The sequence below is a fragment of the Podarcis muralis genome, chromosome 3 (assembly GCF_964188315.1).
Source record: "Podarcis muralis chromosome 3, rPodMur119.hap1.1, whole genome shotgun sequence".
NCBI classification, from domain to species: Eukaryota; Metazoa; Chordata; class Lepidosauria; order Squamata; family Lacertidae; genus Podarcis; species Podarcis muralis.
The window spans coordinates 95771450-95794979 of record NC_135657.1 but is presented as its reverse complement, the minus strand read 5'-3'; the positions used below and the strand labels follow the sequence as shown (position 1 = coordinate 95794979).

The 23530-nt window shown below is 42.3% G+C and overlaps 1 protein-coding gene across 2 annotated transcripts in view; it reads left to right on the top strand.

The window, feature by feature from the left end:
- TPO (thyroid peroxidase) overlaps positions 1–22877 on the top strand; it is a 48289-nt gene extending 25412 nt beyond the window's left edge. The window contains exons 8-14 of one of the 2 annotated variants that reach the window (XM_028722425.2): positions 8812–9070; positions 10746–10916; positions 12228–12465; positions 14513–14721; positions 15282–15452; positions 18477–18608; positions 22683–22877. In XM_028722425.2, the coding sequence (XP_028578258.2) occupies positions 8812–9070; positions 10746–10916; positions 12228–12465; positions 14513–14721; positions 15282–15452; positions 18477–18608; positions 22683–22786 (1284 nt within the window). In that variant the 3' untranslated portion in view covers positions 22787–22877. Of the gene's footprint in view, positions 1–8811; positions 9071–10745; positions 10917–12227; positions 12466–14512; positions 14722–15281; positions 15453–18476; positions 18609–22682 lie in introns of those variants that run through there. The other variant, XM_077926379.1, reaches the window with a different exon arrangement.
- The last annotated feature ends 653 nt before the right edge of the window (positions 22878–23530 follow it).

Sequence of the window (23530 nt, the reverse complement as noted above, 5' to 3'; positions counted from 1 at the left end):
GTGTCTGGAATTTTACTTCTTGGAATATGGCAATGCTAGCCTGGAGCACAAGTAACTTACAGAACATGGGTGGAATCTATTTGGTTTCTTGCATTTGGTTTCCTGCAGCCAATCAGAAGCCACGCTTTGGTTTTGGAAGTCGAATGGACTTCCAGAACTGATTGTTCGACTTCCATGGTACAACTGTAGTGGATAATGCTCAGGCCTGACCTACACATGCACTAAAATGAGGCAGTTGAATCTTAAAGTGATAGCGAGGACTGTACCACTTCAGGGAAGAGCTTTTTCAGGTGACCTCAAGTGTGAAAAGTTCATTTCCAAATCAGAAAGCAAGGTTTTCTATTTGTAGAGATGGTTTTTTCTACACAGAGGATCACTGGAGCATGTGACTGTGCACCTGTAATTCCAAGCAGTAGTCGCGCTTCCTCCTCAGAAATCTATCAGATTATTCTGGGGCATTGATAGGCAAGGACTTGTTCATCCTGGGCACATGGAGAGATTGATCAATAAAAGCAAACCCACATGTAGCAGCCCAATAACAGCATGCAACATTTAGATGGACTGGTCAGGTGCATATACCTGCCATTCTGAGAAACTGCTCATACTCACCAAAGGTGAGTTCATCACACAATAGTCCTGTTCAAGTGTTCAGAAGAGCAGGGTGTGCCCACAAAACCTGCCCCCTCCGTCATTTCACTGTCACCACCACTCATGGACTCCTCCACATTATGCAGGATAAACTAGACGATCAGGGCTGTAAATGGCACAGGTATCCTCCACAAGCAGAAAAGGGTCTGCAGTGCAGAAATTCTGCACTTCAGCAAATAGAGGACAGTGGGAGAAGAAATAGTGTTGCAACAGAAGGAGGAATGTTCCTTCCATCTTACAATGATATACAGAAAGAGAAGGGTGGAATCTAGACACATACGAAAAACATTGTGAAATTCTTTTTTAAAAAAAACGGTTTGAAAAAAATATATTGAATTTGCCATAGCTCACCATCGCCATCTAGTGTCAAATTTGTATAATGCACTTCACAACACACTTAAAACGTTTTATTTGCTGCTGTATAGCTGAGTCCAAGATCAGAATGCGTGGTTAGGCCTTCTGGCAGCCCGATTCATGTTCCCAAAAGCAGATTTTGACTTTGGGCAACTGGACTATAGTTGCCTTTGTGAAGAGAAATATGCCCCCAATGGCAAAAAAATATATAGCAAAATTATTCCTGCATCTCTCATTTGGAGCTGGGCATCAGACCGTCTAAGTTATGCTCTTTATGAAGCTGTTCACATTTCTATGTGAGAATTCTAATTAGGATACAAAAAGATTGCACACTTCATTTAATCTTAAATAAAAATCTCTTAACGACCCTGAACATTAGTCTTCCTTATAGCTTCCTCGCACGCACTGTGCAAGTCCCTCTGTCTTAAATGTGCTGTTTGCTTTAAAATAATTGCCTTGAAAGGCTCAGAATGGCTTTTTGGCACTAGTTAGCAGTGAACAAATCTGGAAAGAAAAAGAAAAAACCCAATGCACACTAGGCTTCTGGGCACTCGAATGTTAGTGTCTTGGAATCAGACACGTTCTGCCCTCAGACAAAATAATTTCCAAAAGGCATTTTCTGTGTATGACTCTGGGCTACTCATCATCTGTCTGAGTATCAGAGATTAATGAGATCAGCCTGTGGCACATTAGAAATGATTTGGAGTGGATTTAGTCAGTTCAGGGACACACATGCCAACTCTATATGCAACTCGGCTACTTAGAGCGTCAGCAGCCTCCACAGTTGAGGTTGCCCATGCATTTACACTCCAAGAGTTCTTTCCGAGCAGCTATAACCTTGGGGGGGAAATATTGCAGCAGGCTGAGAAAGAGAGAGCAGATATAGCAAAAGGGCGAGGAAAAGGAAAGCCCTTGTTTTGTTTGGTGCACTAATACGCCTGCTTCTTGGGAGAATAGCAATGACAAACCTAGACAGCATCTCAAAAAGCAGAGACATCACCTTGCCGACAAAGGTCCGTATAGTTAAAGCTATGGTTTTCCCAGTAGTGATGTATGGAAGTGAGAGCTAAACCATAAAGAAAGCTGATCGCCGAAGAATTGATGCTTTTGAATTATGGTGCTGGAGGAGACTCTTGAGAGTCCCATGGACTGCAGGAAGATCAAACCTCTCCATTCTTAAGGAAATCAGCTGAGAGTGCTCACTGGAAGGACAGATCCTGAAGCTGAGGCTCCAATACTTCAGCCACCGCATGAGAAGAGAAGACTCCCTGGAAAAGACCCTGATGTTGGGAAAGATTGAGAGCGCAAGGAGAAGGGGACGACAGAGGACGAGATGGTTGGACAGTGTTCTCGAAGCTACCAGCATGAGTTTGACCAAACTGCGGGAGGCAGTGGAAGACAGGAGTGTCTGGCATGCTCTGGTCCATGGGGTCATGAAGAGTCGGACACGACTAAACAACTAAATATGCAAAACTGGAAAGTCAAAGCTTTAACTGTGAACTTTTGTAGACTTTTTAAAGAAAGATTTAGATGCTCTGAGAACAAAGGCAATTGAAAATATTTTTTTCCTCTGGGAAAATATCATTACCAAGGATTTATTTAGCACTATTGGTTTTTTCCATTCATACACCCACACATAAAAAAAAAAAAATACCTTGTGAAGGCAATATCACTATTTTCTATATGGGGGCATTAAAATGGAAAGATAGCAAGTTCCCAGATCTCTGCGTCACACCCAGTTAGGCACTCCCCATGCTGTTAAGACAGGCAACCTAGTACTAAATCAGAAAAGTGAATCACAGAACTGGAAGGGACCTCAAAGGTCATCGAGTCCAGCCCACTACCAGTGCAGGGCATTCACTGCTAAAGCACCTCTAAAGAATCACAGAAAGGATTTGAATCCAGGTCTCCCCACTCAGTGTCCCAGACTTTAGGCAGTAACCTTATTGTTTGCTTGCATTTCTTTTGTGTTCCTTTTTATTCTCATTTGCGCAAGGCCTCCAGTTCCTGAAGGAAGCTGCCTTGCCTCTAAAAGCTTCCTTGCCTCTGCTCACTAACCACGCTGGCATCCTCTTGGGCTTGGTGTTTCCTTGGAGGCCTGTATCTGCATTGAGCTCTTGAGGACTTCACTGATGCCGATGTTCCAGAAGTCCGTTTTCTCTGCATGGAGCTCAAACTTAGTTTACACATTTCCATCAGGAAAGACATCTACTGCAGATGCAATCTTAGCTTCATTCTCGTATCTCATTTAATTCTTTTTTAAAAAAAAACACCCCTCCAAACAAGTCCTCTGTTTGCTCTTCCTGCTCAGACAATATTTAACTTCCAAGGCACTTCCACAGATGATACCCCTGAAGAGGAGGGCTGGCTGCTTGTAGACTTTCAATTTCTATTCCTTTTGCCTTCTTTTCAGTAGATCTGCTCAATTCAGGTCACAAAGCTATATTGTTAAGGTGAAAGTTGTGTGTTTCATTTTATTTTTCTTAGCTGGACTGAATGTCTCCACTGCACAATACAGACCATTTCTTGCAACAAAGGCTGGCTGAATACGGATGTGTCCTTTTCCTTCCCTTTGGTAGTAAGGCACAGTCTTAAATTGTGCCCAGTGCGGGAAGCTCTGCACTGTAGGGACTCTGGGGGATCTCATGTTGAAACGCAGACATCTAATTCAAAGGGACAGCCAGATCATGCTAGTGATGCATCCAGTTGTTCAATTTCCTGCCACGCCAGGAGCAACTGGTGCCATATATGATAGTGATTACCCCATCAGTATTTGAAGCCTTATTTCAAGCCGCAGAAAGTTATTATATGTGGAATATGGAAGGTGCCCAGAATTGAAGGCAGGTCATTCTGCTCTAATTAGTTTGAATCCTGCTTTTCAAATAACAGCAGATTACCAGGGTTTCTGACGGGACAACAGCCTGGGGATTGAGCCAATTGCTACTCCAGTTAGTTACAATTCATAAGTGTTAAATATTACCAGTTCGTTAAATATCATTGATGAGCTCCTGGAAGGAGAACGTGCCCATGTACTATTTGCAAGTAGGACTGCAATCTAAACCCGCTGCTGCCAAGGGCACTCGTGGCAGTGGTGTAAGGGGCGGGGGCAGGAAGATGGGTCCTGATCCCTGTACCAGCCTCAGATTACGCTGCGGCCGGGCTCGGATCAGGCCGGATGCCAGCCAGCGCCAACTGTGTGAGCTGCTCAGGATCTAGTGGATCCCAGGCTGGCTCAGCCCTGCCCCACCTTGGAATGCCTCATTACAGGGCTGTCTGCTTGGTTTTAGCAATGTGGATACCAGTGTAAGCCTTCCTTCCACTTGTACATGCTGCGGGCAGAAGAGTGATGCAGGCATCAATCCATTGGTGGTGGGCAGGCGTATGCTGGCTGAGCTGCTGAAAGCAAGTGGAGGGGCTCCTTGACTCAACCCAAACCACCTACAGCCCAGCAAAGGTGGGGGGTGGATTGTAGCCTGCACCAGCAACTTAAAATAATGGTAAACATCCCCCCCCCCGTTAAGTTTTTGACAAGTTCGTTATTACCCAGACAGTGGGAAACTGTACAGTGGTACCTCGGGTTAAGTACTTAATACGTTCCGGAGGTCCGTTCTTAACCTGAAACTGTTCTTAACTTGAAGCACCACTTTAGCTAATGGGGCCTCCCGCTGGCACCACACTGCTGGAGCACAATTTCTCTTCTCATCCTGAAGCAAAGTTCTGAACCCAAGGTACTATTTCTGGGTTAGCAGAGTCTGTAACCTGAAGCGTATGTAACCTGAAGCGTATGTAACCCGAGGTACCACTGTATTGGCTTCAATACCTAAGCTGTCATTTGATTTAAGACCAATACAACAGTAAATAATATTTAGAGTTTATTGGACCCCTTTACGGTTGTATAAAAAAAGGGTTAGCTAAGACAGCTCAGTGTTGGGGATGTGGAAAGGACAATGCCTCTCTGAAACACATCTTTGTACCTTGTTCTTTACTTAACACAGTCCAGCACTTTCTCCCCAAACTTGTTAACTATGACAGTGCAGAAAAAGTGAAATCTTTAGGCAGAGAGTATTTTACTGAACTATATACCTGCAGCATGGAAATTATCAACGAGACAATGGAAATGGATTTTTCCGTGCCCTAATGGTGGCCAAGAGGAATTGGAAAAATAAAGATATGATACCCTTCAATCAATGGACTAACATCATTGGCAATTTATGAACAGGCTGCTTACAGGCGCAGGCTCTGTATGGATAAATACGATAACATTTGGAATGAATTTATACCAAATGTAGTAGGCTATTAGCATTTCCATAAGCACTAGGACAACATGAGATCATGCAGGGCTGAACCTGCCATGGATCAAGGTGAAGTGAGCTGCTTCAGGTGGCATCTGATAGATAAGAAATGAAGGTACCCAACTGATGGTGCACATTGGCTGTCAAAAACCATAGGACTGCTGGGGAAATGTCAATGCATTCGAAATATTGCTGGGAAACAGAATGCATCATAGCAACAGGACCAGCAACAATGTGTTGGATTGCCCTCCACAAATGAGTCTCTGTGACATCTATGCTCCTACCTTCCAGCAGGACTAATGATCTGGCTGGCATTGTGTAGGAAAGCCGAACCTTAAAAGCCAATGGGCAGCCTCTTAATAATCTATCATATTTCAGGCTTTGCCGTCTGAGCACTGTTAATTTGCAAAGAGCATAACTGAAAGCTAAAGTAATGAGGCAAGGAAGCCAAGCTTAACTGCTCTGGAGCGAACACCGAGGGCTTGGAAAGAGCCACATCTTTTTGTAGTTTGTCTGAACTAGCCTTTTCGGTGTTAAAAAATAAAATAACCCCCCTCCACCCCCAAAAAAGAGTGAAACACATTATCTGATGAAACTACGTTATCCCTGCCTGAATTTTTCAATATGCACTGTATCAAAGCACTGGGTGCATTTGTCCATTCAGTTTATTGCATATTATATCAAACCTATCATGTATTTTATTAGTTCTCTATACTTCATATTCATCCCATTATGCTTTATTAAGTCCAATGTAATCTTAAATCTGCAATGCAGTTTTCATATTTTCCATCGCAATGTATCATTTCCTCTCTTTTGATCAGTGTTTCTTATAAGCTTTTTTTTCTATATGCTTCAATAAGCCTATTACATTATCAAAAGAATTTGCCAGGGGAACACTTATCAGCATTTCTATAACAAACTGTATGGTTTTTGGGTTGTTGTTTTTTTGAAGATAACTATGAATTGTCTGCTGATAGACCCATTTAGACCTATCAAATGGATTTTGTGACCAAATAGTCTTTAAGACATGGACAGTGTTACATACAGGAAAGAAGATTCCTATGAACAAATAGATCAGTTTAAAGCATGAGTATTCCTTGGCCTGTACAGCAATTAAGCTACAGAGCGGGAAATGGGGTGCGTTGGGGGAGAGAAACAGCCAGTCACATTTTTGGGACCTGTTTTCCTAAGCCTAAGAATGGACCTCCAGAACGAATTAATTTCTTAACCCGAGGTACCACTGTACTGTACAGAGTTTTCATATTTTCATAATACATTGGTACCTCGGGTTAAGTACTTAATTCGTTCTGGAGGTCTGTTCTTAACCTGAAACTATTCTTAACCTGAGACTCCACTTTAGCTAATGGGGCCTCCCACTGCCGCCATGCCGCCGGAGCAAGATTTCTGTTCTCATCCTGAAGCAAAGTTCTTAACCCAAGGTAATATTTCTGGGTTAGCGGAGTCTGTAACCTGAAGCGCCTGTAACCTGAAGTGCATGTAACCCGAGGTACTACTGTATCTCTTTATATTCAACTATATACAGAATGAGCATGCAGGGAGCAACAGGACTGGCACAAGAATTAGGGCACCCTACACTCACCGACCCCCCACTGCTGTTTCCCCCTGCCACTGCTAACTCCTCCTCCTTTATCTCCTGCCACCCCTTTGCTCTTCCCCCTTTCCCCTGTATTTACTCCCCCCCCCCAATGTTTTGCTGCTGCAGAAAAGCGCTGGCAGATTCTCAGCCTGCCCCTCCCCTTTTGTCATGGCCGGGAGAGTACTTGTGCTGCTGCAGCAGCAAATCACAGCAGCTGCTGTTCTGGTCACCTCACCCAGAATGCCTCGTTCTGAGGAAGGACCCCCCTTGCCCCTTCCCCAGACCAAAGCAGAAGCTGCATGTAGGTGGCCTGTGTTAGCAGCAATAATGACAGTCAGGCGGTAGTGAGACAAACAAGTATGGCACCTGAGGATGTGGGTCCCAATTCACTGTCATGCTAATTCCCTGCCACCTGAGACAATTTTCTCAGTTTGTGCTACTCTAGCACTGATCCTGGGGAGCAAGAAGGCTCATTTCCTCCCACAGTAGCACCAGCCACCCAGAGGAACAGACACGTTTCCCCAAGCGCTTTGTTAAAGGTAAAGGGACCCCTGACCATTAGGTCCAGTCGTGGCCAACTCTGGGGTTGCGGCGCTCATCTCACTTTATTGGCCGAGGGAGCCGGCGTACAGCTTCCGGGTCATGTGGCCAGCATGACTAAGCCGCTTCTGGCGAACCAGAGCAGCACACGGAAACACTGTTTACCTTCCCGCTGGAGCGGTACCTATTTATCTACTTGCACTTTGATGTGCTTTCAAACTGCTAGGATGGCAGGAGCTGGGACCGAGCAACAGGAGCTCACCCCATCACGGGGATTCGAACCACCGACCTTCTGATCGGCAAGTCCTAGGCTCTGTGGTTTAACCCACAGCGCCACCCGCATCCCTAAGGGCTTTGTTAGGCAGCTTCAAAAGTTTATGTCTTTCCCTTGTCACTTTCAAATGGCACAAACAGTTCCCTTGCAGCAGAATCCTAAACAGGTGCATCCAAAAGCAAGTCCCATTAAGTTCAAGGGAGCTTACTCTCAGGTCAGTGTATGTGGGATTGCAGCCTTAAGCTCTTGGCCTACACAGAGAGGTGGATTCGGATATCGTTATATAAAGGTCATTGCAAAAGGTTAGTCTGATGGATAATAGAACACTTTCTGTTTAATGTCAGCTAGCAGGCTGTAACAAAATAGAAAGACAGTTATATCTTTGTCGGATGATCCATCAGCATGGAGACAATATGATTTCATTGCCAGTAAAGAATGCTGTGAAACACCCTTAACATTTTGAGACTACTGAACACCTCCGGTCCAGGTTGGCTGTGGCTTAATTTCCCCGTCCTATTAGAAAAGTTCCAGCTGAACTACTCTTGATCTGGGGAAGCCACTCCCACAATTATCCATGGTAGGGAAGGGGCACTGATATTAATGCCCCCCCCTCAATCCCCAATCAACGTTTGAAACTCGCCAGGCGGATTTTGCACGGATTGTGACCAAATGAAGATGCCCAGGTGCCAGGATGACGTCTGACGTCTCCACCATCTGGAGGTGCATGCCTGGGAATCCTTAGATTTTAACTGTTTTCACACACCAGCCACACATCCTATAGAATTCTACCCGTTATGTTTTATCTGCACAATCAAAATGAATTTCAGGAACCAAAAAGTCGTATTGAAAAATACAACTTTTGAGCTGTCTGGTCCAAAAATGGTATCTAGGCATTCCATTTTGGTGATTATAACCCTGGTTTAAGGAGTCATTTGGCACCTAGCTTATATAAATATGACTTTGGCTCTTGTTGCTAGTGAATGTCCCTATATCTAAGGAGTCCAGACCAACATCTGGCAAGGCTTTGTCTTGTTCAAACACACAATAGGCTTCCTACAACATTGTTATTAACTGAAATATTCTGATTTCCCTTATTTCCACCCCAGATTATTACCCTAAGAGACTACATACCAAAAATCATTGGACCAGATGCTTTTAACCAATACATTGGTGTTTATAAAGGCTATGTTCCCACAATTAATCCTTCAGTATCCAATGTATTTACTACAGCAGCTTTTCGCTTTGGCCATGCTGCAATTCATCCAGTCATAAAGAGACTCGACGTACAGTATCAGAATGATCCAAATCTTCCTAATCTTCAATTGCACGAAGCTTTTTTTACCCCGTGGAGACTTATTAAAGAAGGTACTTTGTTTAATACTATCACATCTTCTTGCATTACTGCAAAGTTATTAGCAACTTGCAAAACAGGGAGATTTTGTCTTGATTTCATCATTGTTCAGACTGTTAAACAGACCATAAAGAACTAGTGCTGAGGTGTTTTTCTCTTCTTGACTAGCATTTCCAAAGTCATATAAAAAAAACAAAATAAATTGAAATATTCAGTTATTTTATCTGTGTGGATAAACTAGGTTTGTGGAATGAATTACAGTTTGGAGGGACAAGGAAGAAGAGTGAAAGGTTTGTGTAGCCTTACTGTTTTAATAATTATAATTATTGTACCCCACACATCTGACTCGGTTTCCCCAGCCTCTTTGAGCAGCTTCCAACAAAATATAAAGGAGCAAAACATCAAACATTAAAAGCTTCTTGAAACAGGGTTGCCTTCAGATATCTATGAAAGGTCATAAAATTGTTTGACTCTGAAATCTGATGGGAGGGTGTTCCACAGGGTGGGCACAACTACCAAGAAGGCCCTCTGCCTGGTTCCCTGTAACTTCATTTCTTGCAATGAACCCTGTTGTTATTATTAGCTTTACAGCTCAATACTATGTATATTTGGTCAGAAATAAGCACTATTAAATGAGTCTTACTCCCAGATAAATATGATAAGTTTGCAACCTTATCTTAATAAAGAGTTTCCATATGATTGCATCCAATCAAACCAAGATCAAAGTAAACCTGCTGCTGGACTTAAATTAATCACATCTAACTTGTCCATTCAGTCCAGAGGGTCTACTCTGAGTAGGGCTTAATTGGCTGCAACCCATTAAAAATTGTACACAGTTGAAAACGCTGGCAGTATTAAGGTAACTTCAACAGTATTACATATCTAAAAGGGTGTAAAATGAGGATGGAGAAAACCGATTTAGATGACTATACAAGAATATGCAGGAATTATGGGTAAATTAAAAGAACCTTGGAAGGGGAAGGAGGGAAGTCGTTGAATGTATGGGTATAATAAAATATGCTAATGTGGAAATGAAAACCTGAAAACTTTAATAAAAAATATTTTTAAAAAATTCAAGTTTAAAAAGCATGTTATAAATAGTACTTGTCTTTCTCTAGAGAATTATAGTTAACTTGTTTATACATTTGATAAAGAAAAATAATGAAAATAATACTGATATTATTTGCCTAACAATACTCAGTGGAAGATGTTAATATCTTTAAATCATTGTTGCTTGGGTTTTTAAAAAAAAACTAGAAGAAAAATGCATGCAAAGCTGTTAAAGCACAATTCATAGTTAGTGAAGGGTCCTTAGCCGGCTGGATGAAAATCAAGGACTTTTGCACTTATCTTAAGACAGTGCTGGATTTGGGGCTGCATACATTTATTTAAAGCATTTTTATCCTGTTTCTCACTCCAGAATGCCCATGATAAGACAGATGCTTTCAAATGTCAGTGATAAGACAGTCCTTGCTCTGAGGCCTGCAATCTAAAATACGTGACACACACAAAAATGGCCTGGGAGGGAGGTAGATTTTTGACAGAGGTTTTGTAACAACCAGCTGGGATGGAAATATTTCAAGGGCAGCAGGAACCCAAAAGCTGTTGGTCTTTCAGCAGAGGTGATGGAGAGGCCCACCCCTTCCCCTCTCCTACCTTCTCTTTGTAACCTTCTCTTTGTACTCTTAGGTGGGTTGGATCCCCTGCTAAGAGGAACTTTGGCAACTGCTGCAAAACTTCAGGTACAGGATCAGCTGCTGAATGAGGAGCTAACGAAGAAGCTATTGGTGTTGTCTCATAATGGCTCTTTGGATTTAGCATCATTAGATTTACAGCGGGGACGTGATCATGGACTCCCAGGTATACTGCGTTCTTTAAAAATACATCTTGTCATAGTAGTAGCAGCAGCAGGATTTGTGTGTTGCCTATGCCAAAGCCTCTAGGTGACTTATAGTAAAGGTAAAGGTACCCCTGCCCATACGGGCCAGTCTTGACAGACTCTAGGGTTGTGCGCTCATCTCACTCTAGAGGCCGGGAGCCAGCGCTGTCCGCAGACACTTCCGGGTCACATGGCCAGCGTGATGAAGCTGCTCCGACGAACCGGCACCAGAGCAGCACACGGAAACGCCGTTTACCTTCCCGCTATAAAGCGCTACCTATTTATCTACTTGCACTTAAGGGTGCTTTTGAACTGCTAGGTTGGCAGGCACTGGGACCGAGCAACGGGAGCGCACCCCGCCGTGGGGATTTGAACCGCCGACCATGCAATCGGCAAGTCCTAGGCGCTGAGGTTTTACCCACAGCGCCACCCGCATCCCATAACACATTATAGCACTGGGCAATAGGGCTTTGCAGGCAGTGCTGATTTGAAGTCCCTGCAAAGCCCCTTTTGGCCAAGCCCCACCCATCATATATGATATCAGGTGTAGAGCAGGTGGGTGTGGATTGTTCGAAACAGCCTCACCTGAAGGCAGCCCCTGTAATGGGAAATTTTAAATGTCTGATGTTTAAATGTATGTTCTGTAAGCTGTCCAGAGTGGCTGCGGAAACCCAGTCAGATGGGTGGGGTATTAATAATAATAAATAATAAGCACATTTCATGATTTCCCTCACCCCCGCCTGCAACAAATCATTGTCTCTCAACCTAGTCTACTTACCAAGTTGTTATGAAGATTGCATTTGATAAGCACCCTGAAAAGATGGGTGGAATATTAATGTGACAAATACATTTTTCAGGAGGCCAGCAGACCACTAGTAATAATTTATTTTATTATTTGCTATTACAATTCTTGTTTCCCCAAAGAGCTCAAGGTGTCATAAACCCTTCTCCCCCCCCTCCAGCTTATCTTCACAACAACCCTTTGAGGTAGGTTAGGCTGAGAGGCAATGGCTATGGTCCAAAGTCACCCCACAGGCTTCATGGCTCCCAGGTACTCCCTCTCAGGTACTAGTCCAGAACTCTAACCATTCCTCCACACTGTCCCCATTTACCTCTAAGGATCATGCCTCGCATATTTCAGATCAGAGTGAAGGGATTCCAGGTTCAAGAGTATCACTGCAGGTAGGCTTGCATCAAGCACTTTAGGAATTGGACAGAGCTGTCACAGGAAGCCATCAGGGCTCCTGTTGGGAAACCTTGTTTGATTTGTTCTACGAATGCCGTATTTGTAGGCTACAATGACTGGCGAGAATTCTGTGACCTGCCGAGGCTAAGGACGGAAAGCGACCTGGCAAAAGTGATACAGAACAGGAAGACAGTGGAAAAAATCATGGGACTGTACAAAAACCCTGACAACATAGATTTGTGGCTAGCGGGCATAGTAGAAAGCATGCTTCCAGATGCCAGAACAGGTCCACTGTTTGCATGCATAATTGGAAAACAAATGAAAGCATTGAGAGATGGTGATCGGTAAGTTTACTTGTATTGTTCCTTTCATTAGCCCTGCTTAGGCATTACAGTGGTACCTCAGGTTACAGACGCTTCAGGTTACAGACTCCGCTAACCCAGAAATAGTACCTCGGGTTAAGAACTTTGCTTCAGGATGAGAACAGAAATCGTGCGGTGGCAGCACGGTGGCAGCAGGAGGCCCCATTAGCTAAAGTGGTGCTTCAGGTTAAGAACGGACCTCCGGAACGAAATAAGTACTTAACCTGAGGTACCACTGTATTCGCCATCACATGATGAGGGAGAGTGAGCTGTCTCTGTCCCTTCCACCACCACCCTCCTGTCCCTGTCAACCTCCATGAGTAAAGAGGTTAATTTCTGAAGGAGGGAGGGTTTTATTTTCATTCATGTAGGCTTCCAGCACAATGTTACAAACCTGCTCTTCTTCCTGGGCTCTAAATCATGCAGGGCACCTACATGAGTAGAGTAGGGACTGTGCTTGAAACATCTGCCTCCAACTCATGGAAGGTGATGACTCATAAAATCATAGAGTTGTAGAACTGGAAGGGACCTCCGAGGGTCCCTGCATCCCTGCAATGCCAGAACTTCAACTAGTTCATACATTAGAGATCCTGTCATGGCCTAAAAATGACATAGAGTGTTTCATAGATATACTATACTGACTCAGCAGCCTGTAGTGACTCAGTAATCCTTTCTCATTAGTATTTATTGTTGATCAGAAGGTTCCAGGCTGTTTGAGGCCTCCTTATATGGCTGCATGCAGGTGTGAGAGTATTTCTTTCTTTCTTTCTTTTTCTTTCTTTCTTTCTCTCTCTCTCTCTCTCTCTCTCTCTCTCTCTCTCTCTCTCTCTCTCTCTCTAAAGCTATGCAGTTCACTGGCGTCTCTCTGTAACTGTTTTTTGAATCTATGCACCCAGCCAGGGATTTGGCTGAGGACTTGTAACCACTATGCTTATTGAAATGCTTCAGTAAAGCATATTTGCTGATGGAGTGAGCTGTTTGTGTACTTCATTTGCTGCTAACAGATCCAACTTCTGGTTAAAAACCTCTAATGGAAGAGAGTCTACCATCTTCCAAGAGAGTCTGTTCCACTGTTGAACAGCTCTAACTGTGAGAAAGTTCTTCCTGATGTTTTCTTGGAATCTCATTTCTTGTAACTTGAAGCCATTGGTTTGAGTCCTGCCCTCCGGAGCAGGAGAAAACAAGCATGCTCCATTCTCCATGTGACAGCCCTTTAGATATTTGAAGATGCCTACCATAGCTGCTCTCTGTCTCTGCTTTTCCAGGCCAAACATACCCAATTCCCTCAACTGTTCCTCATAAGGCTTGGTTTGGACCCTTGATCATTTTGGTCTCCCTCCTCTGCACACATTCCAGCTTGTCAATATCCTTCTTAAATTGTAGTGCCCAGAAATGGACGCAGTACTCCAGGTGTGCTCTGACCAAGTCAGAATAGAGAGGAACTATTACTTCCCTTGATTGGGACATTATCTTTCTGTTGATGCATCCTAGAACAGCATTAGCTTTTTATGCTGCTGCATCACACGGCTGACTCATGATAAGCTTGTGGTCTACTAAGACTCTTAGATCCTTGTCATGTGTACTACTAGTAAGCCAGGTGTCCCCCATCTTATATTTATGCCGCTGGTTTTTTCTGCCTAAGTGTAGAACCTTACATTTGTCCCTATTGAAATTCCTTTGGCCCAGTTCTCCAATCTGTTAAGGTCATCTTGAATCCTGATTCTTGCTTCTGCAGCATTATCTGCCTCTCCCAGTTCAGTGTCATCTGTAAATTTGATGAGCTAATTTGAGGATGGCAGCTAACACACTTGTCTTTGCTGTCCCTCATGCAATTCTAATCACACAGGGGATTAGAATACCTGAAAAGGATATTTATTAAACTGGTTTTGGTAAAAAAACAAACAAACTTTGAAACAGGATTGCCAATTGTTTCAGAAGTTTGATATCTAGGTGGGGCCAAGTGGTGGAACATAATACACTGTGGCCTATACTCCTGTCTTACAATATTTTTGGTCTTGTTTCTACATAGATTTTGGTGGGAAAACGACAATGTTTTCACTGAAGATCAAAGGCGAGAACTCATAAAATATTCCTTATCCAGATTAATCTGTGATAACACGGGTCTCACTGAAGTGCCCCTTGATGCCTTCATACTTGGGAAATTTCCTAAAGATTTTAAGCCTTGTGAAAATATACCCAGCATTCATTTAGGAGCTTGGCAGGAGACGTTTCACCCAGGTAATTCAAAAAATGAATATCCTTGCTTTTGTCAAATATTTGGAATGTTTAGAAATGAGGAACGTGCTGGAGGTTTTGACAGCTGGGATGAAATGATCTGAGTATCTTCTTGCCACCAGGCAAAGCCATGTTTCATTCCTGCATTTGGCAAAAGGAATGAAAGGGTATGAGAGGGTAGAATCACCCAGACTCTGCATTCATCATCTGAGGCCTTTGAACAGGGATAGTAAAGCTACAGCTCTCCAAATGTGGCTGGACTTATAATAATTTTTTTATTTCTCCCCGTCCTACAATGGGGTCCAGCTCCCATAATTGCTGATCAAGAGTGGTCGTAGAGTATCTTCACTCAAGATTAGTAATTTCAGTTCTCCGAGTTGCTCATTTTTCCACACTTATATTTAGTACTCCACATTTTGCAGCAATTTGTGTTTTAATTCTCATGAAAATTTATCAGCATTTTGGTGCAAATTTATCTTAACAAAAACAGTATATGCAGTTTTGACTAATGTACACTAATGTATTATGTTTACTTTTTTATAATGTTGTGTTTTTGCTTCTAGGGTTGAATTGTGCTTTCCCAACAAGAGTGGAACATGGTGACTTTGTCCATTGTTCAGAGCCAGGGAAACTCATTGTTACCTACTCATGCCATCAAGGATATGAGCTATTAGGAGAAGAACAATTGTCCTGTATACAGGGGAAATGGAATTTGAAAGCACCGGTCTGCCAAGGTGCCTATGGTTTTTAAGTTTTGTCTGCTTTCTTCTATCAAGAATGGCATTGCCACATTGGAATGTTTAAACATGAATAATTTTAGAGGGCTGAATAAACTTGGATCCTGCAGTCTATTGTGAAAATTCATTTATCTTCTGAGGTCACTCTTGATGCTGCCATCAATAAATTTCTTTGTCAGCTTACTTACAGTTTCTAGCTGTAGAGCCTGAGAATTCACACGTTCCAGGGCTTACTGAGACAAAAATGTGAAACAAATTGCAAAGAGATTTGAAAAGATATAAGCGTACTCTTCTTTCTTCGCTTTACTCTGATCTCACAAATCATCCTTGGTCCCTTATTTTAAGAAGACGTGATCATCTTCACAAACCATTACTCTGCTCCATATATTTGTAAGTCAAGCAACAGACTGAGCCAAGTCTCCCAGAATGCAACTAAAACATAACCCAAACTGGGCAGCTTGCCTGACCATGCTCTTTCTTGCTCTCAGTGTAAAGGAATACAGATCAAAAGGAAGCAATAGGATTCACAGAATCATAGGATGCTTTAATGCCCATGGAGGGCCTGTGTGCATTTTGAAAAACTAAAAAGCTTGTAGGATTTAATTAGCAGCAGGCATTAACAGGGTTTAGCCAGGATATCCATATCCAAGTTTTTTGCCTGAGAAATAAAATAAGACTGCATCTGATCAGCTCGTTCTCTCCTACGGGAAGAAAAAGCTTTCTGCTGCTAGCACCTTTTTCAAACATATATTGCTGCATTTTTATTTGGTTGCACCAAAAATATAGAACAAAATGCATTGAGGCATGCCCAGGGATGTGGGGGTTCTTTCCGCAAAGAAACACCCCCCGCCAACTATAATATTATTTGTCTCTTCATTGCCACAGTTGGGGAAACAACAAAAAAAAAAGTAGTGCTCAAATTGAAGAGTATATGCTTCCAGGTGGTCAGATATTTTACTACACCAGTATTTGGGGGGCAGGGGCACTTGTCCCACAATTAGGCAGAGTAAGGAGGCCATCCCAGGTGACTGATCCTTGGGTGGGGAAGCTGTTGCAGTGAAATGTTGGAGGACACGGCTGTTAGCTATTTGTGATTTTTAAAAAAGAAGCCTTACGCAAGACTTGAAATTCATTTCTCTCCCTTGAGCCCAAGAGAGGGTTTAGCCCCTTTTGTTTTCAAAACTTCTTCATAGCAGCGCATAAGTTATTAATCCATAGCTTGCCTTTTCTCACAAACTCCTCCAGACAGCATCTGCTTGAAGTCACCACTCTTATGTTCTTAATCAAAGAATCAACCAAGAAAATAGCCAACCAACTGCCAGCTCCCAACTTTCCCCAATACCATTTATTCTTTGTGAAATACATTTATAACGCAAATACCATATAAATACTAACAACCGCTGCCTGTGTCCTGTGGCTTGCACCGCACCTGCTCTTTCAGATGTGGTAGGAAATTATTTCCTATTGCCAGTGCAATCCAAGGGCCAATCCAATTGACTTCTGTACATGGACAAGGAAAGGACATGATCAAGTCTGGTTTGGGAACTGTGAAGGAGATAGAATGCCTTAAAATGTGAGCTGGATAAATTGTCCCCCACCTTTAACACTAGGAAGGCCCAGAAAGAAAGATTGCCTTCTTCTTTGAGTTACTATCATGATCCCCTCCTTCGCATTATAAAAACTATTAGCACAGATGGTTTCCTACTGGATCCAGTAAATCAAGCACCACAGGCACTCAATCCCCCTTCCAATGCCTTGAAAGTGAAGAACTGCATGAGTTCATTTCAATGCATTGCATCAATTTAGGACTTCGCTCTCACTTGCATTACATTTCTACAAGTCACTGTACGTAGCATTTCCCAGCATGTCTGTGCACATGCATATTCAACCTTCATTAAGGGGGAGGAAAGCATCAGGAGAGAGAGAGAAATTTAACAAGCTCATACTGAGGAAGACATTACAACAGGTGAATTCATTTGCATGCAGGAGCTACAGTTGGTACTCAGTTAGGCCCGCTTATCAACATTGCTTGGAAGAGACAGTGATTCAGATAATGGTACACTTGAAATGAAATAGGGATAGGGAATTGTAACTCTCTCTTTTAGTCACATCCTGTGAGTCCCCTGAATTTTTCCACCTAGTTGCGAAGCAAAGAAAGAGATGAATTATAATAATATTTTGCCCCCTAGCAGATTAATATTCTGGCAACAAACTGAATGGAAAAACTTGCGTGAACCAGTCGTTTATTCTCCAATAGGTGGTTAATATGTTAAACTATGTACGGCAGGCTATGGAAACAAGCAGTAGAATGGGAAGTGCACTAAGTCAAAAGAAAAACACAATCCTAGGCTGCTTGCATGGCTGTTAGTTCAGTTAGCTCTTCCTTTGCTCCATGTGTGTTTATACAATGTATTGCACACACAGGGCTCAGCTACGACTCAGCCAGAACGGTGAAGAAAATGTGATTTATATGCGTTCTATGTGCAATATAACATTGTGCCATCAGGTGGTGACATGGAGCCCTGTTTTTCTCTACCTGTTTTCCCTTTTTAAGTTTACAACACTTTAAACTGAAACACTTCTTTCATGTGTCTAGATCCAGCCACAGTGAAGCAAATTATGAATAAATTAATAAAAAAGTATCTGGTTGAACAAATCTTGGTGTTTTTTTTCAAATGCTTTACAACAGCAGCTCCCAAACCCTTTTAGGCTTGAGGGCCCCTTTGAAATGTAAGAAACTCAAGAACTCAGTTTCCCCTACCTAAGAAAGAGGCAAAACACCCAAAAAAGGAGGTTTGATTTCTGTTCTGGAAAAATAAGCAAACAGCAGTTTCTAACAGTGTTTCTTATTTCCATCAGAACTCTCTTGGTGCTAGTGCAGACTGCCCATGCATATCTGGGTTTATTAAGCCAGAATTAATAGCTTATCTTTTAGTGCAAATGCAGCATATTTTAGGATCCGCCTTCTAGAAATACACTTTGAGTTTATAACTTTGTTTTAACTTTTGTGTTTCTCTTTAGATATCAACGAATGTGAAAATAAAACCAATCCCCCATGCCACTCCTCTGCTCAATGTGTCAATGCCCAAGGCTCATTCCAGTGTCTTTGCACAGATCCCTATGAACTGGCAGAAGATGGGAAAACATGCAAAGGTGAGGTGACTGCACTGCTTTGCTGGTTAAAACTTAGCAACACAAAACAATGAGGCAATCTCAAAGTCATTCTCTGTCATTCACACATGCTGTAGTCATTTATGTGAGAACCATTCTAATTATCTTCCGCTGTTTCATACTTATCAACACTGAATGATCACAGCAGACTTCTAAATGTAAGGGTCACTGTAAAGAACACAAACCAACCACTGTGGTAGGTTAGAGAGAGAGAGAGAGAGAGAGAGACTGGCTTAAGTCTGCTTCCTGGCTAAGTAGAAGTAAGAACTCAGGTGTTGAGAGTCCAAGGAGGCAGTCTTTGTAGTTTTGGATAGTGTAACAAAGGCAGGGGTGCCAATAAAATATTGGAGGGGCCCAAGTGAGCCCTACCCCACATAATTGATTACATGACACGGCACCACACCCATGTCCATTAACTTGGGGGGCCCTCAAATGTTTTTTGTGAGGGGTGAAGGGACCTCGGCCACTAGGAGTTGGCTCCTATGAACAAAGGTGTGGGAAAACATGTCTGACGTTTTCTTCTTCTGAACAACAGCAGCAGCAATAACTCTCACTGGTGGGATTAGAGAAACTTCCTCATTCCCTTTTATGTCATGTACGTATGGTAATTCCAGGACTTGTGCTACCATATGAAATTCAGTATAATCCTTGGATAGTTAATAACAATTTTTGAACCAGCGGGTGGCCCGCACAGCCAGGCTGCATTTATGTTCCTTTACATGCCATAAATCCTTTTGTGTTTGATTAAATGCCTCAGTCTTAGCTTTTCCAATCAGTAAACAGCTAGTTATTTATTTATTTTTACACTAAAAGGGAAAGGGTTTAGGCCCAGGCAGTTATTATGGTTCTAAACTGAAGTTAAAGAAGTTTGGGTGTCTGATAAACATAACTGCCATGCCCATTAGAGGTCTCTGAAAAGAACTGTCTGCCTACAAGATGACTGCAATCTGGCCCACAGAGAGCTGGTGTGTGGAGCAACACTCCTGTGGTTCTCTTCAAAGGAAGAGTGTCAAAAGTTATTTTCTTGAGAGAACGATTTGTAATAATTTGGAAAATCAATAAACATAATTGTCAGGGAGGGAGACTTAGGGTGGCAATGCAGAATCCTCAGGCCAGAGGAGCACTGACACCACACCCCAGGCATGTCTGCTGGAAGTGCTTCTGGGGCTGACCCTACATGCTCTCCCTCTTCCGCTTCAGAGTCCTTATTCTCATTTCTTGAAGTGAAGGGCTCTGGCTCCAGGGTTATGGCAGGCCTTAGGTTTGAATTCTAAGCAGGCATTTATAAGAAAGGTCACAGGGATCAAGCTGCATTCAGCATGTCTGTCTGAACTGCATTCATCCTGGTGGGCCACAAGCTATGCAGGTCTGCATCATAAGCAGATAAGTCATGTTCACCAGCCTTTCTCTCCAAGTAAACTTGGGGAATCACCGGCAGTTGCCATAATAAAAATACAGAACTGTGAAGGCAGTCTGGATGAGATAACTAAAGCAAACCTTGAGCTCCCTGTGATTTGCTTGTTAGCCCAGAAGAGCATCCCAAGTTGCAAATGATTGGTACAGTGGTGTTGTAGAGCAATTGAAAAATGATTAGCTTGAATTACATTATTCCAGCGACTTCAGACTTCTAACTAAAGTGCTCTTAACATCTGTAAGAGGTCTAATAATATTTTATGCTGTGCACTCATATAACCTCCATTCATACTTGGGACTTGCTAGGATGTCTTAAATTATTGTATTTATTACACTTGAATGCTGCTTTCTCCAGGCAACTCAGGGCAGCTGACATTGGTATCTTCCCATCACAACTACCCTTGTGAAGTAGGTGTGAGATTGTCCAAAGCTATCTAACAAGCTTTATGGCCAAATGAGTTTAAAAACCAGTACTATATGGTCCACATCTAACATTGAGACCACTACTGCAGACTGTCTCTCATGCTTGGATTTTGTTTTTAATCATTCTGAAACTGACACTTTTGACTAAGGCATACTGTATCATAGTTTTGTTTCAACCCAGTTTGCCCTAGGAGGAATGCTTTACCTCACACACCTGTTCCTGGATTCCTGTTCCAAATTAAATGGAACGTGTGGAAGCTGGAGTAGAAGGGAGGCTACTGCAAACCTGTGAAGTTTGTTGTCTGAAGGCAACAACTCTGCTAATCTGTCAAAAATAAGCCTATTGCTGTACATAAAATGTGAAGTAGAAATCGTTGGGTCTTTTTGGTGTCTTGTTTCTTTTGTCCTTGGTTTGAAGCATGATAGTTGCTTTTTCCATTAAGTTGTTAAAAACCTTTTGATGGCACTGTTTTAATTATTCCTTACTTCATTTGTCTAATGTGCCTAATAACCATTCAACCTGTAACAGATAGCTTGCAGTTCTGTTCCTCAGATGACTCTGTTCCTAACACTTGTTTGGGGATTAATCTTCTTAATCGTCTTCTTCTAGGGAGGGAAAAACCTCTTGATTGAATTTTGCTTTGCTTTTAATTATTGTTATATGCTTACACAATACCAGCACTTCTGCATGGGTATTTTCATTTACAATATAGACTGTTCATTTCACTGATCTTTGAAAGAATCTTGATAGGCCAACAAGCAGGGCCCTGCATCAGAATGTTGCAGTGTATTCCTGGCAAGCCTAAGGCTGAGGGGTTGTTTATCCAAGGATCTCCACACCTAAACAAGGCAGAAATTCTCAACTTTGGCAATGGTGGGGACAGGAACAGAAGTGTGACTTTGAGGGCAGCCCACACTTGCCCTGTACATGGGAATAATGTATGGCCATCAGCTTGGATAGCTTTAAAAGAGGATTGGACACATTCATGGATGACAAGGCTATCAATGACATCTTGCCTTTTAATACCAGTTGCTGTGATCACAAGTGGGCAGGGTGCTGTTGCCAGTATGGTGTAGTGGTTAAGAGCAGTAGTCTTGTAATCTGGTGAACCGGGTTCACTTCTTCGCTCCTCCACATGTAGCTGCTGGGTGACCTTGGGCTAGTCACACTTCTCTGAAGTCTCTCAGCCCCACTCACCTCACAGAGTGTTTGTTGTGGGGGAGGAAGGGAAAGGAGAATGTTAGCCGCTTTGAGACTCCTTCGGGTAGTGTGTGTGTGTGTGTGTGTGTGTGTGTGTGTATGTAGTCCTCAGGCAATGATCCTTGCCATGTGAACAGGAGTGTTACAAGTACAAGCCAATGTCTGTTTCTGTGAAATGTTGGATTATGATGGAAATTGCTTCCACATCATTGTCAAATTGACAATATCAACTGGTCTTTAGTTGTCAAAAAGTTAGCAAGCAAGATATGAGATTGATCTGCTGTTATTGACCTGTGGTTTGACCTGCAAATTAAATCCACATATTAGGCTTCTTTGGGAGGAAAGGTAAAATATAAATGTAATAAAATAAGTATTTTCACCCATTCACTACTTTCCTCCTCTCCTCCCATGCCCTAGCAAGGCAGACCAATAGCTTGGCTGAGACCCTGGATAGAGAGAGGAGCGATAGAACATTTTTTACAGACAATAGCTACAAAAAACACTCTCAGTCTCAGTCATATAACTCGGTATTTGATCTTTATATTAGTTAATGAAATATGAAAAGAAAATCTCATTTGCAGGAGGAGTGATACACTTTGCAAGTGAATTCCATTGCTTGTGGGGGGTTGTCTTTCAATTTTCAAGACATAAAATATTCTGGTGTCAAATATAGCCTTTGAAAAGATTATATACATTTTATAGAAAGAAAGAAAGACAAGCATTGTTGCATGGTGCAGAGTGAAGGAAGGAGAGACCCTCATCATGCGTAAGTTGGAGATCATATACACTGCAGATAGGACAGTTCTGTAGCTTGCCACCAGCCATTACTACCTAAATCCAAAATAGTGCTCACAGCCCTCTCACTGCCAAAATAGTATTGAGTTTCCATTGGCAACAGTGGCAGAGGAGAATTATAAGATGAGTTGTGTGATGACAGCAGACCTCTGAAGTCTCATTGGCAGCATAAAACTACCTACCCGCCTAGTTAAGAAGTATAATTTAACATTTCATTGTTTCAGATTCTGGAAGGCTTTCCAAGGGTTCTCTAGTCTCCATCATTTTAGGTGTAATTGTGTTCAGTTGTTTGGCAGTGTCAAGCTGGTTTGTGGTTTGCCGGTGGTAAGTATCAACTGTTTATGGCCTTTTTAACTAGTTGGGCTTTCCCCCACTCCTTCCTTCATAAAATTTTCCATAAGACGTGCTTTCTGCCTAATGACCAAAGTCCTTTTTGTACAACATGGAGGGCAGAAGAATGAACATGCATAGGAGATGGACCCAGGATCCCATTCAAGTAAAGATGTCCCAATGTTTGAGCAGATGTGTGCACCTTTGACCTAGCTGTATCATCAAATGAACATGTATAGGCTGAAGGCAGAGCTTGCCACTACAATGCTCTCTTCTCCACCTGCTGTTCATAATCTCCACAAATGTACTCTGAAAAGGGCTTCTATTTTAGGTGATGTTTAGGTGATGTATGTATATAGCTCAAGATTTTATACCTATATATGTATAAAATCTTGACCTGTATTTAAATATTAACAGTGCTATTTTTCTAGAAAAAGAGGTACCAGCCAGAAATGTTTTAAAACTTAGACTAAAACACTTTGAACAAGATTGGCCGATATCTTGTGCTTTGTTATTTTAAATTTAAATCAATGCACTTGCTATTTCATGGACAGTAGAAATGTTTGGCCAAGATAAGAAAAAGAGGAGACATAAAATGTGTACCCAAATACCAATAGCTTTCGAGAGAAGATTTTGCATGCTTCCTGCTGTTCTCTGTACTCGTACTGCAAGTACACCCATGAACGGAATTAAGGCTCTGGACTACTTTCAACCCCCCTGCCTTATCCAAAGTTAGACAAAT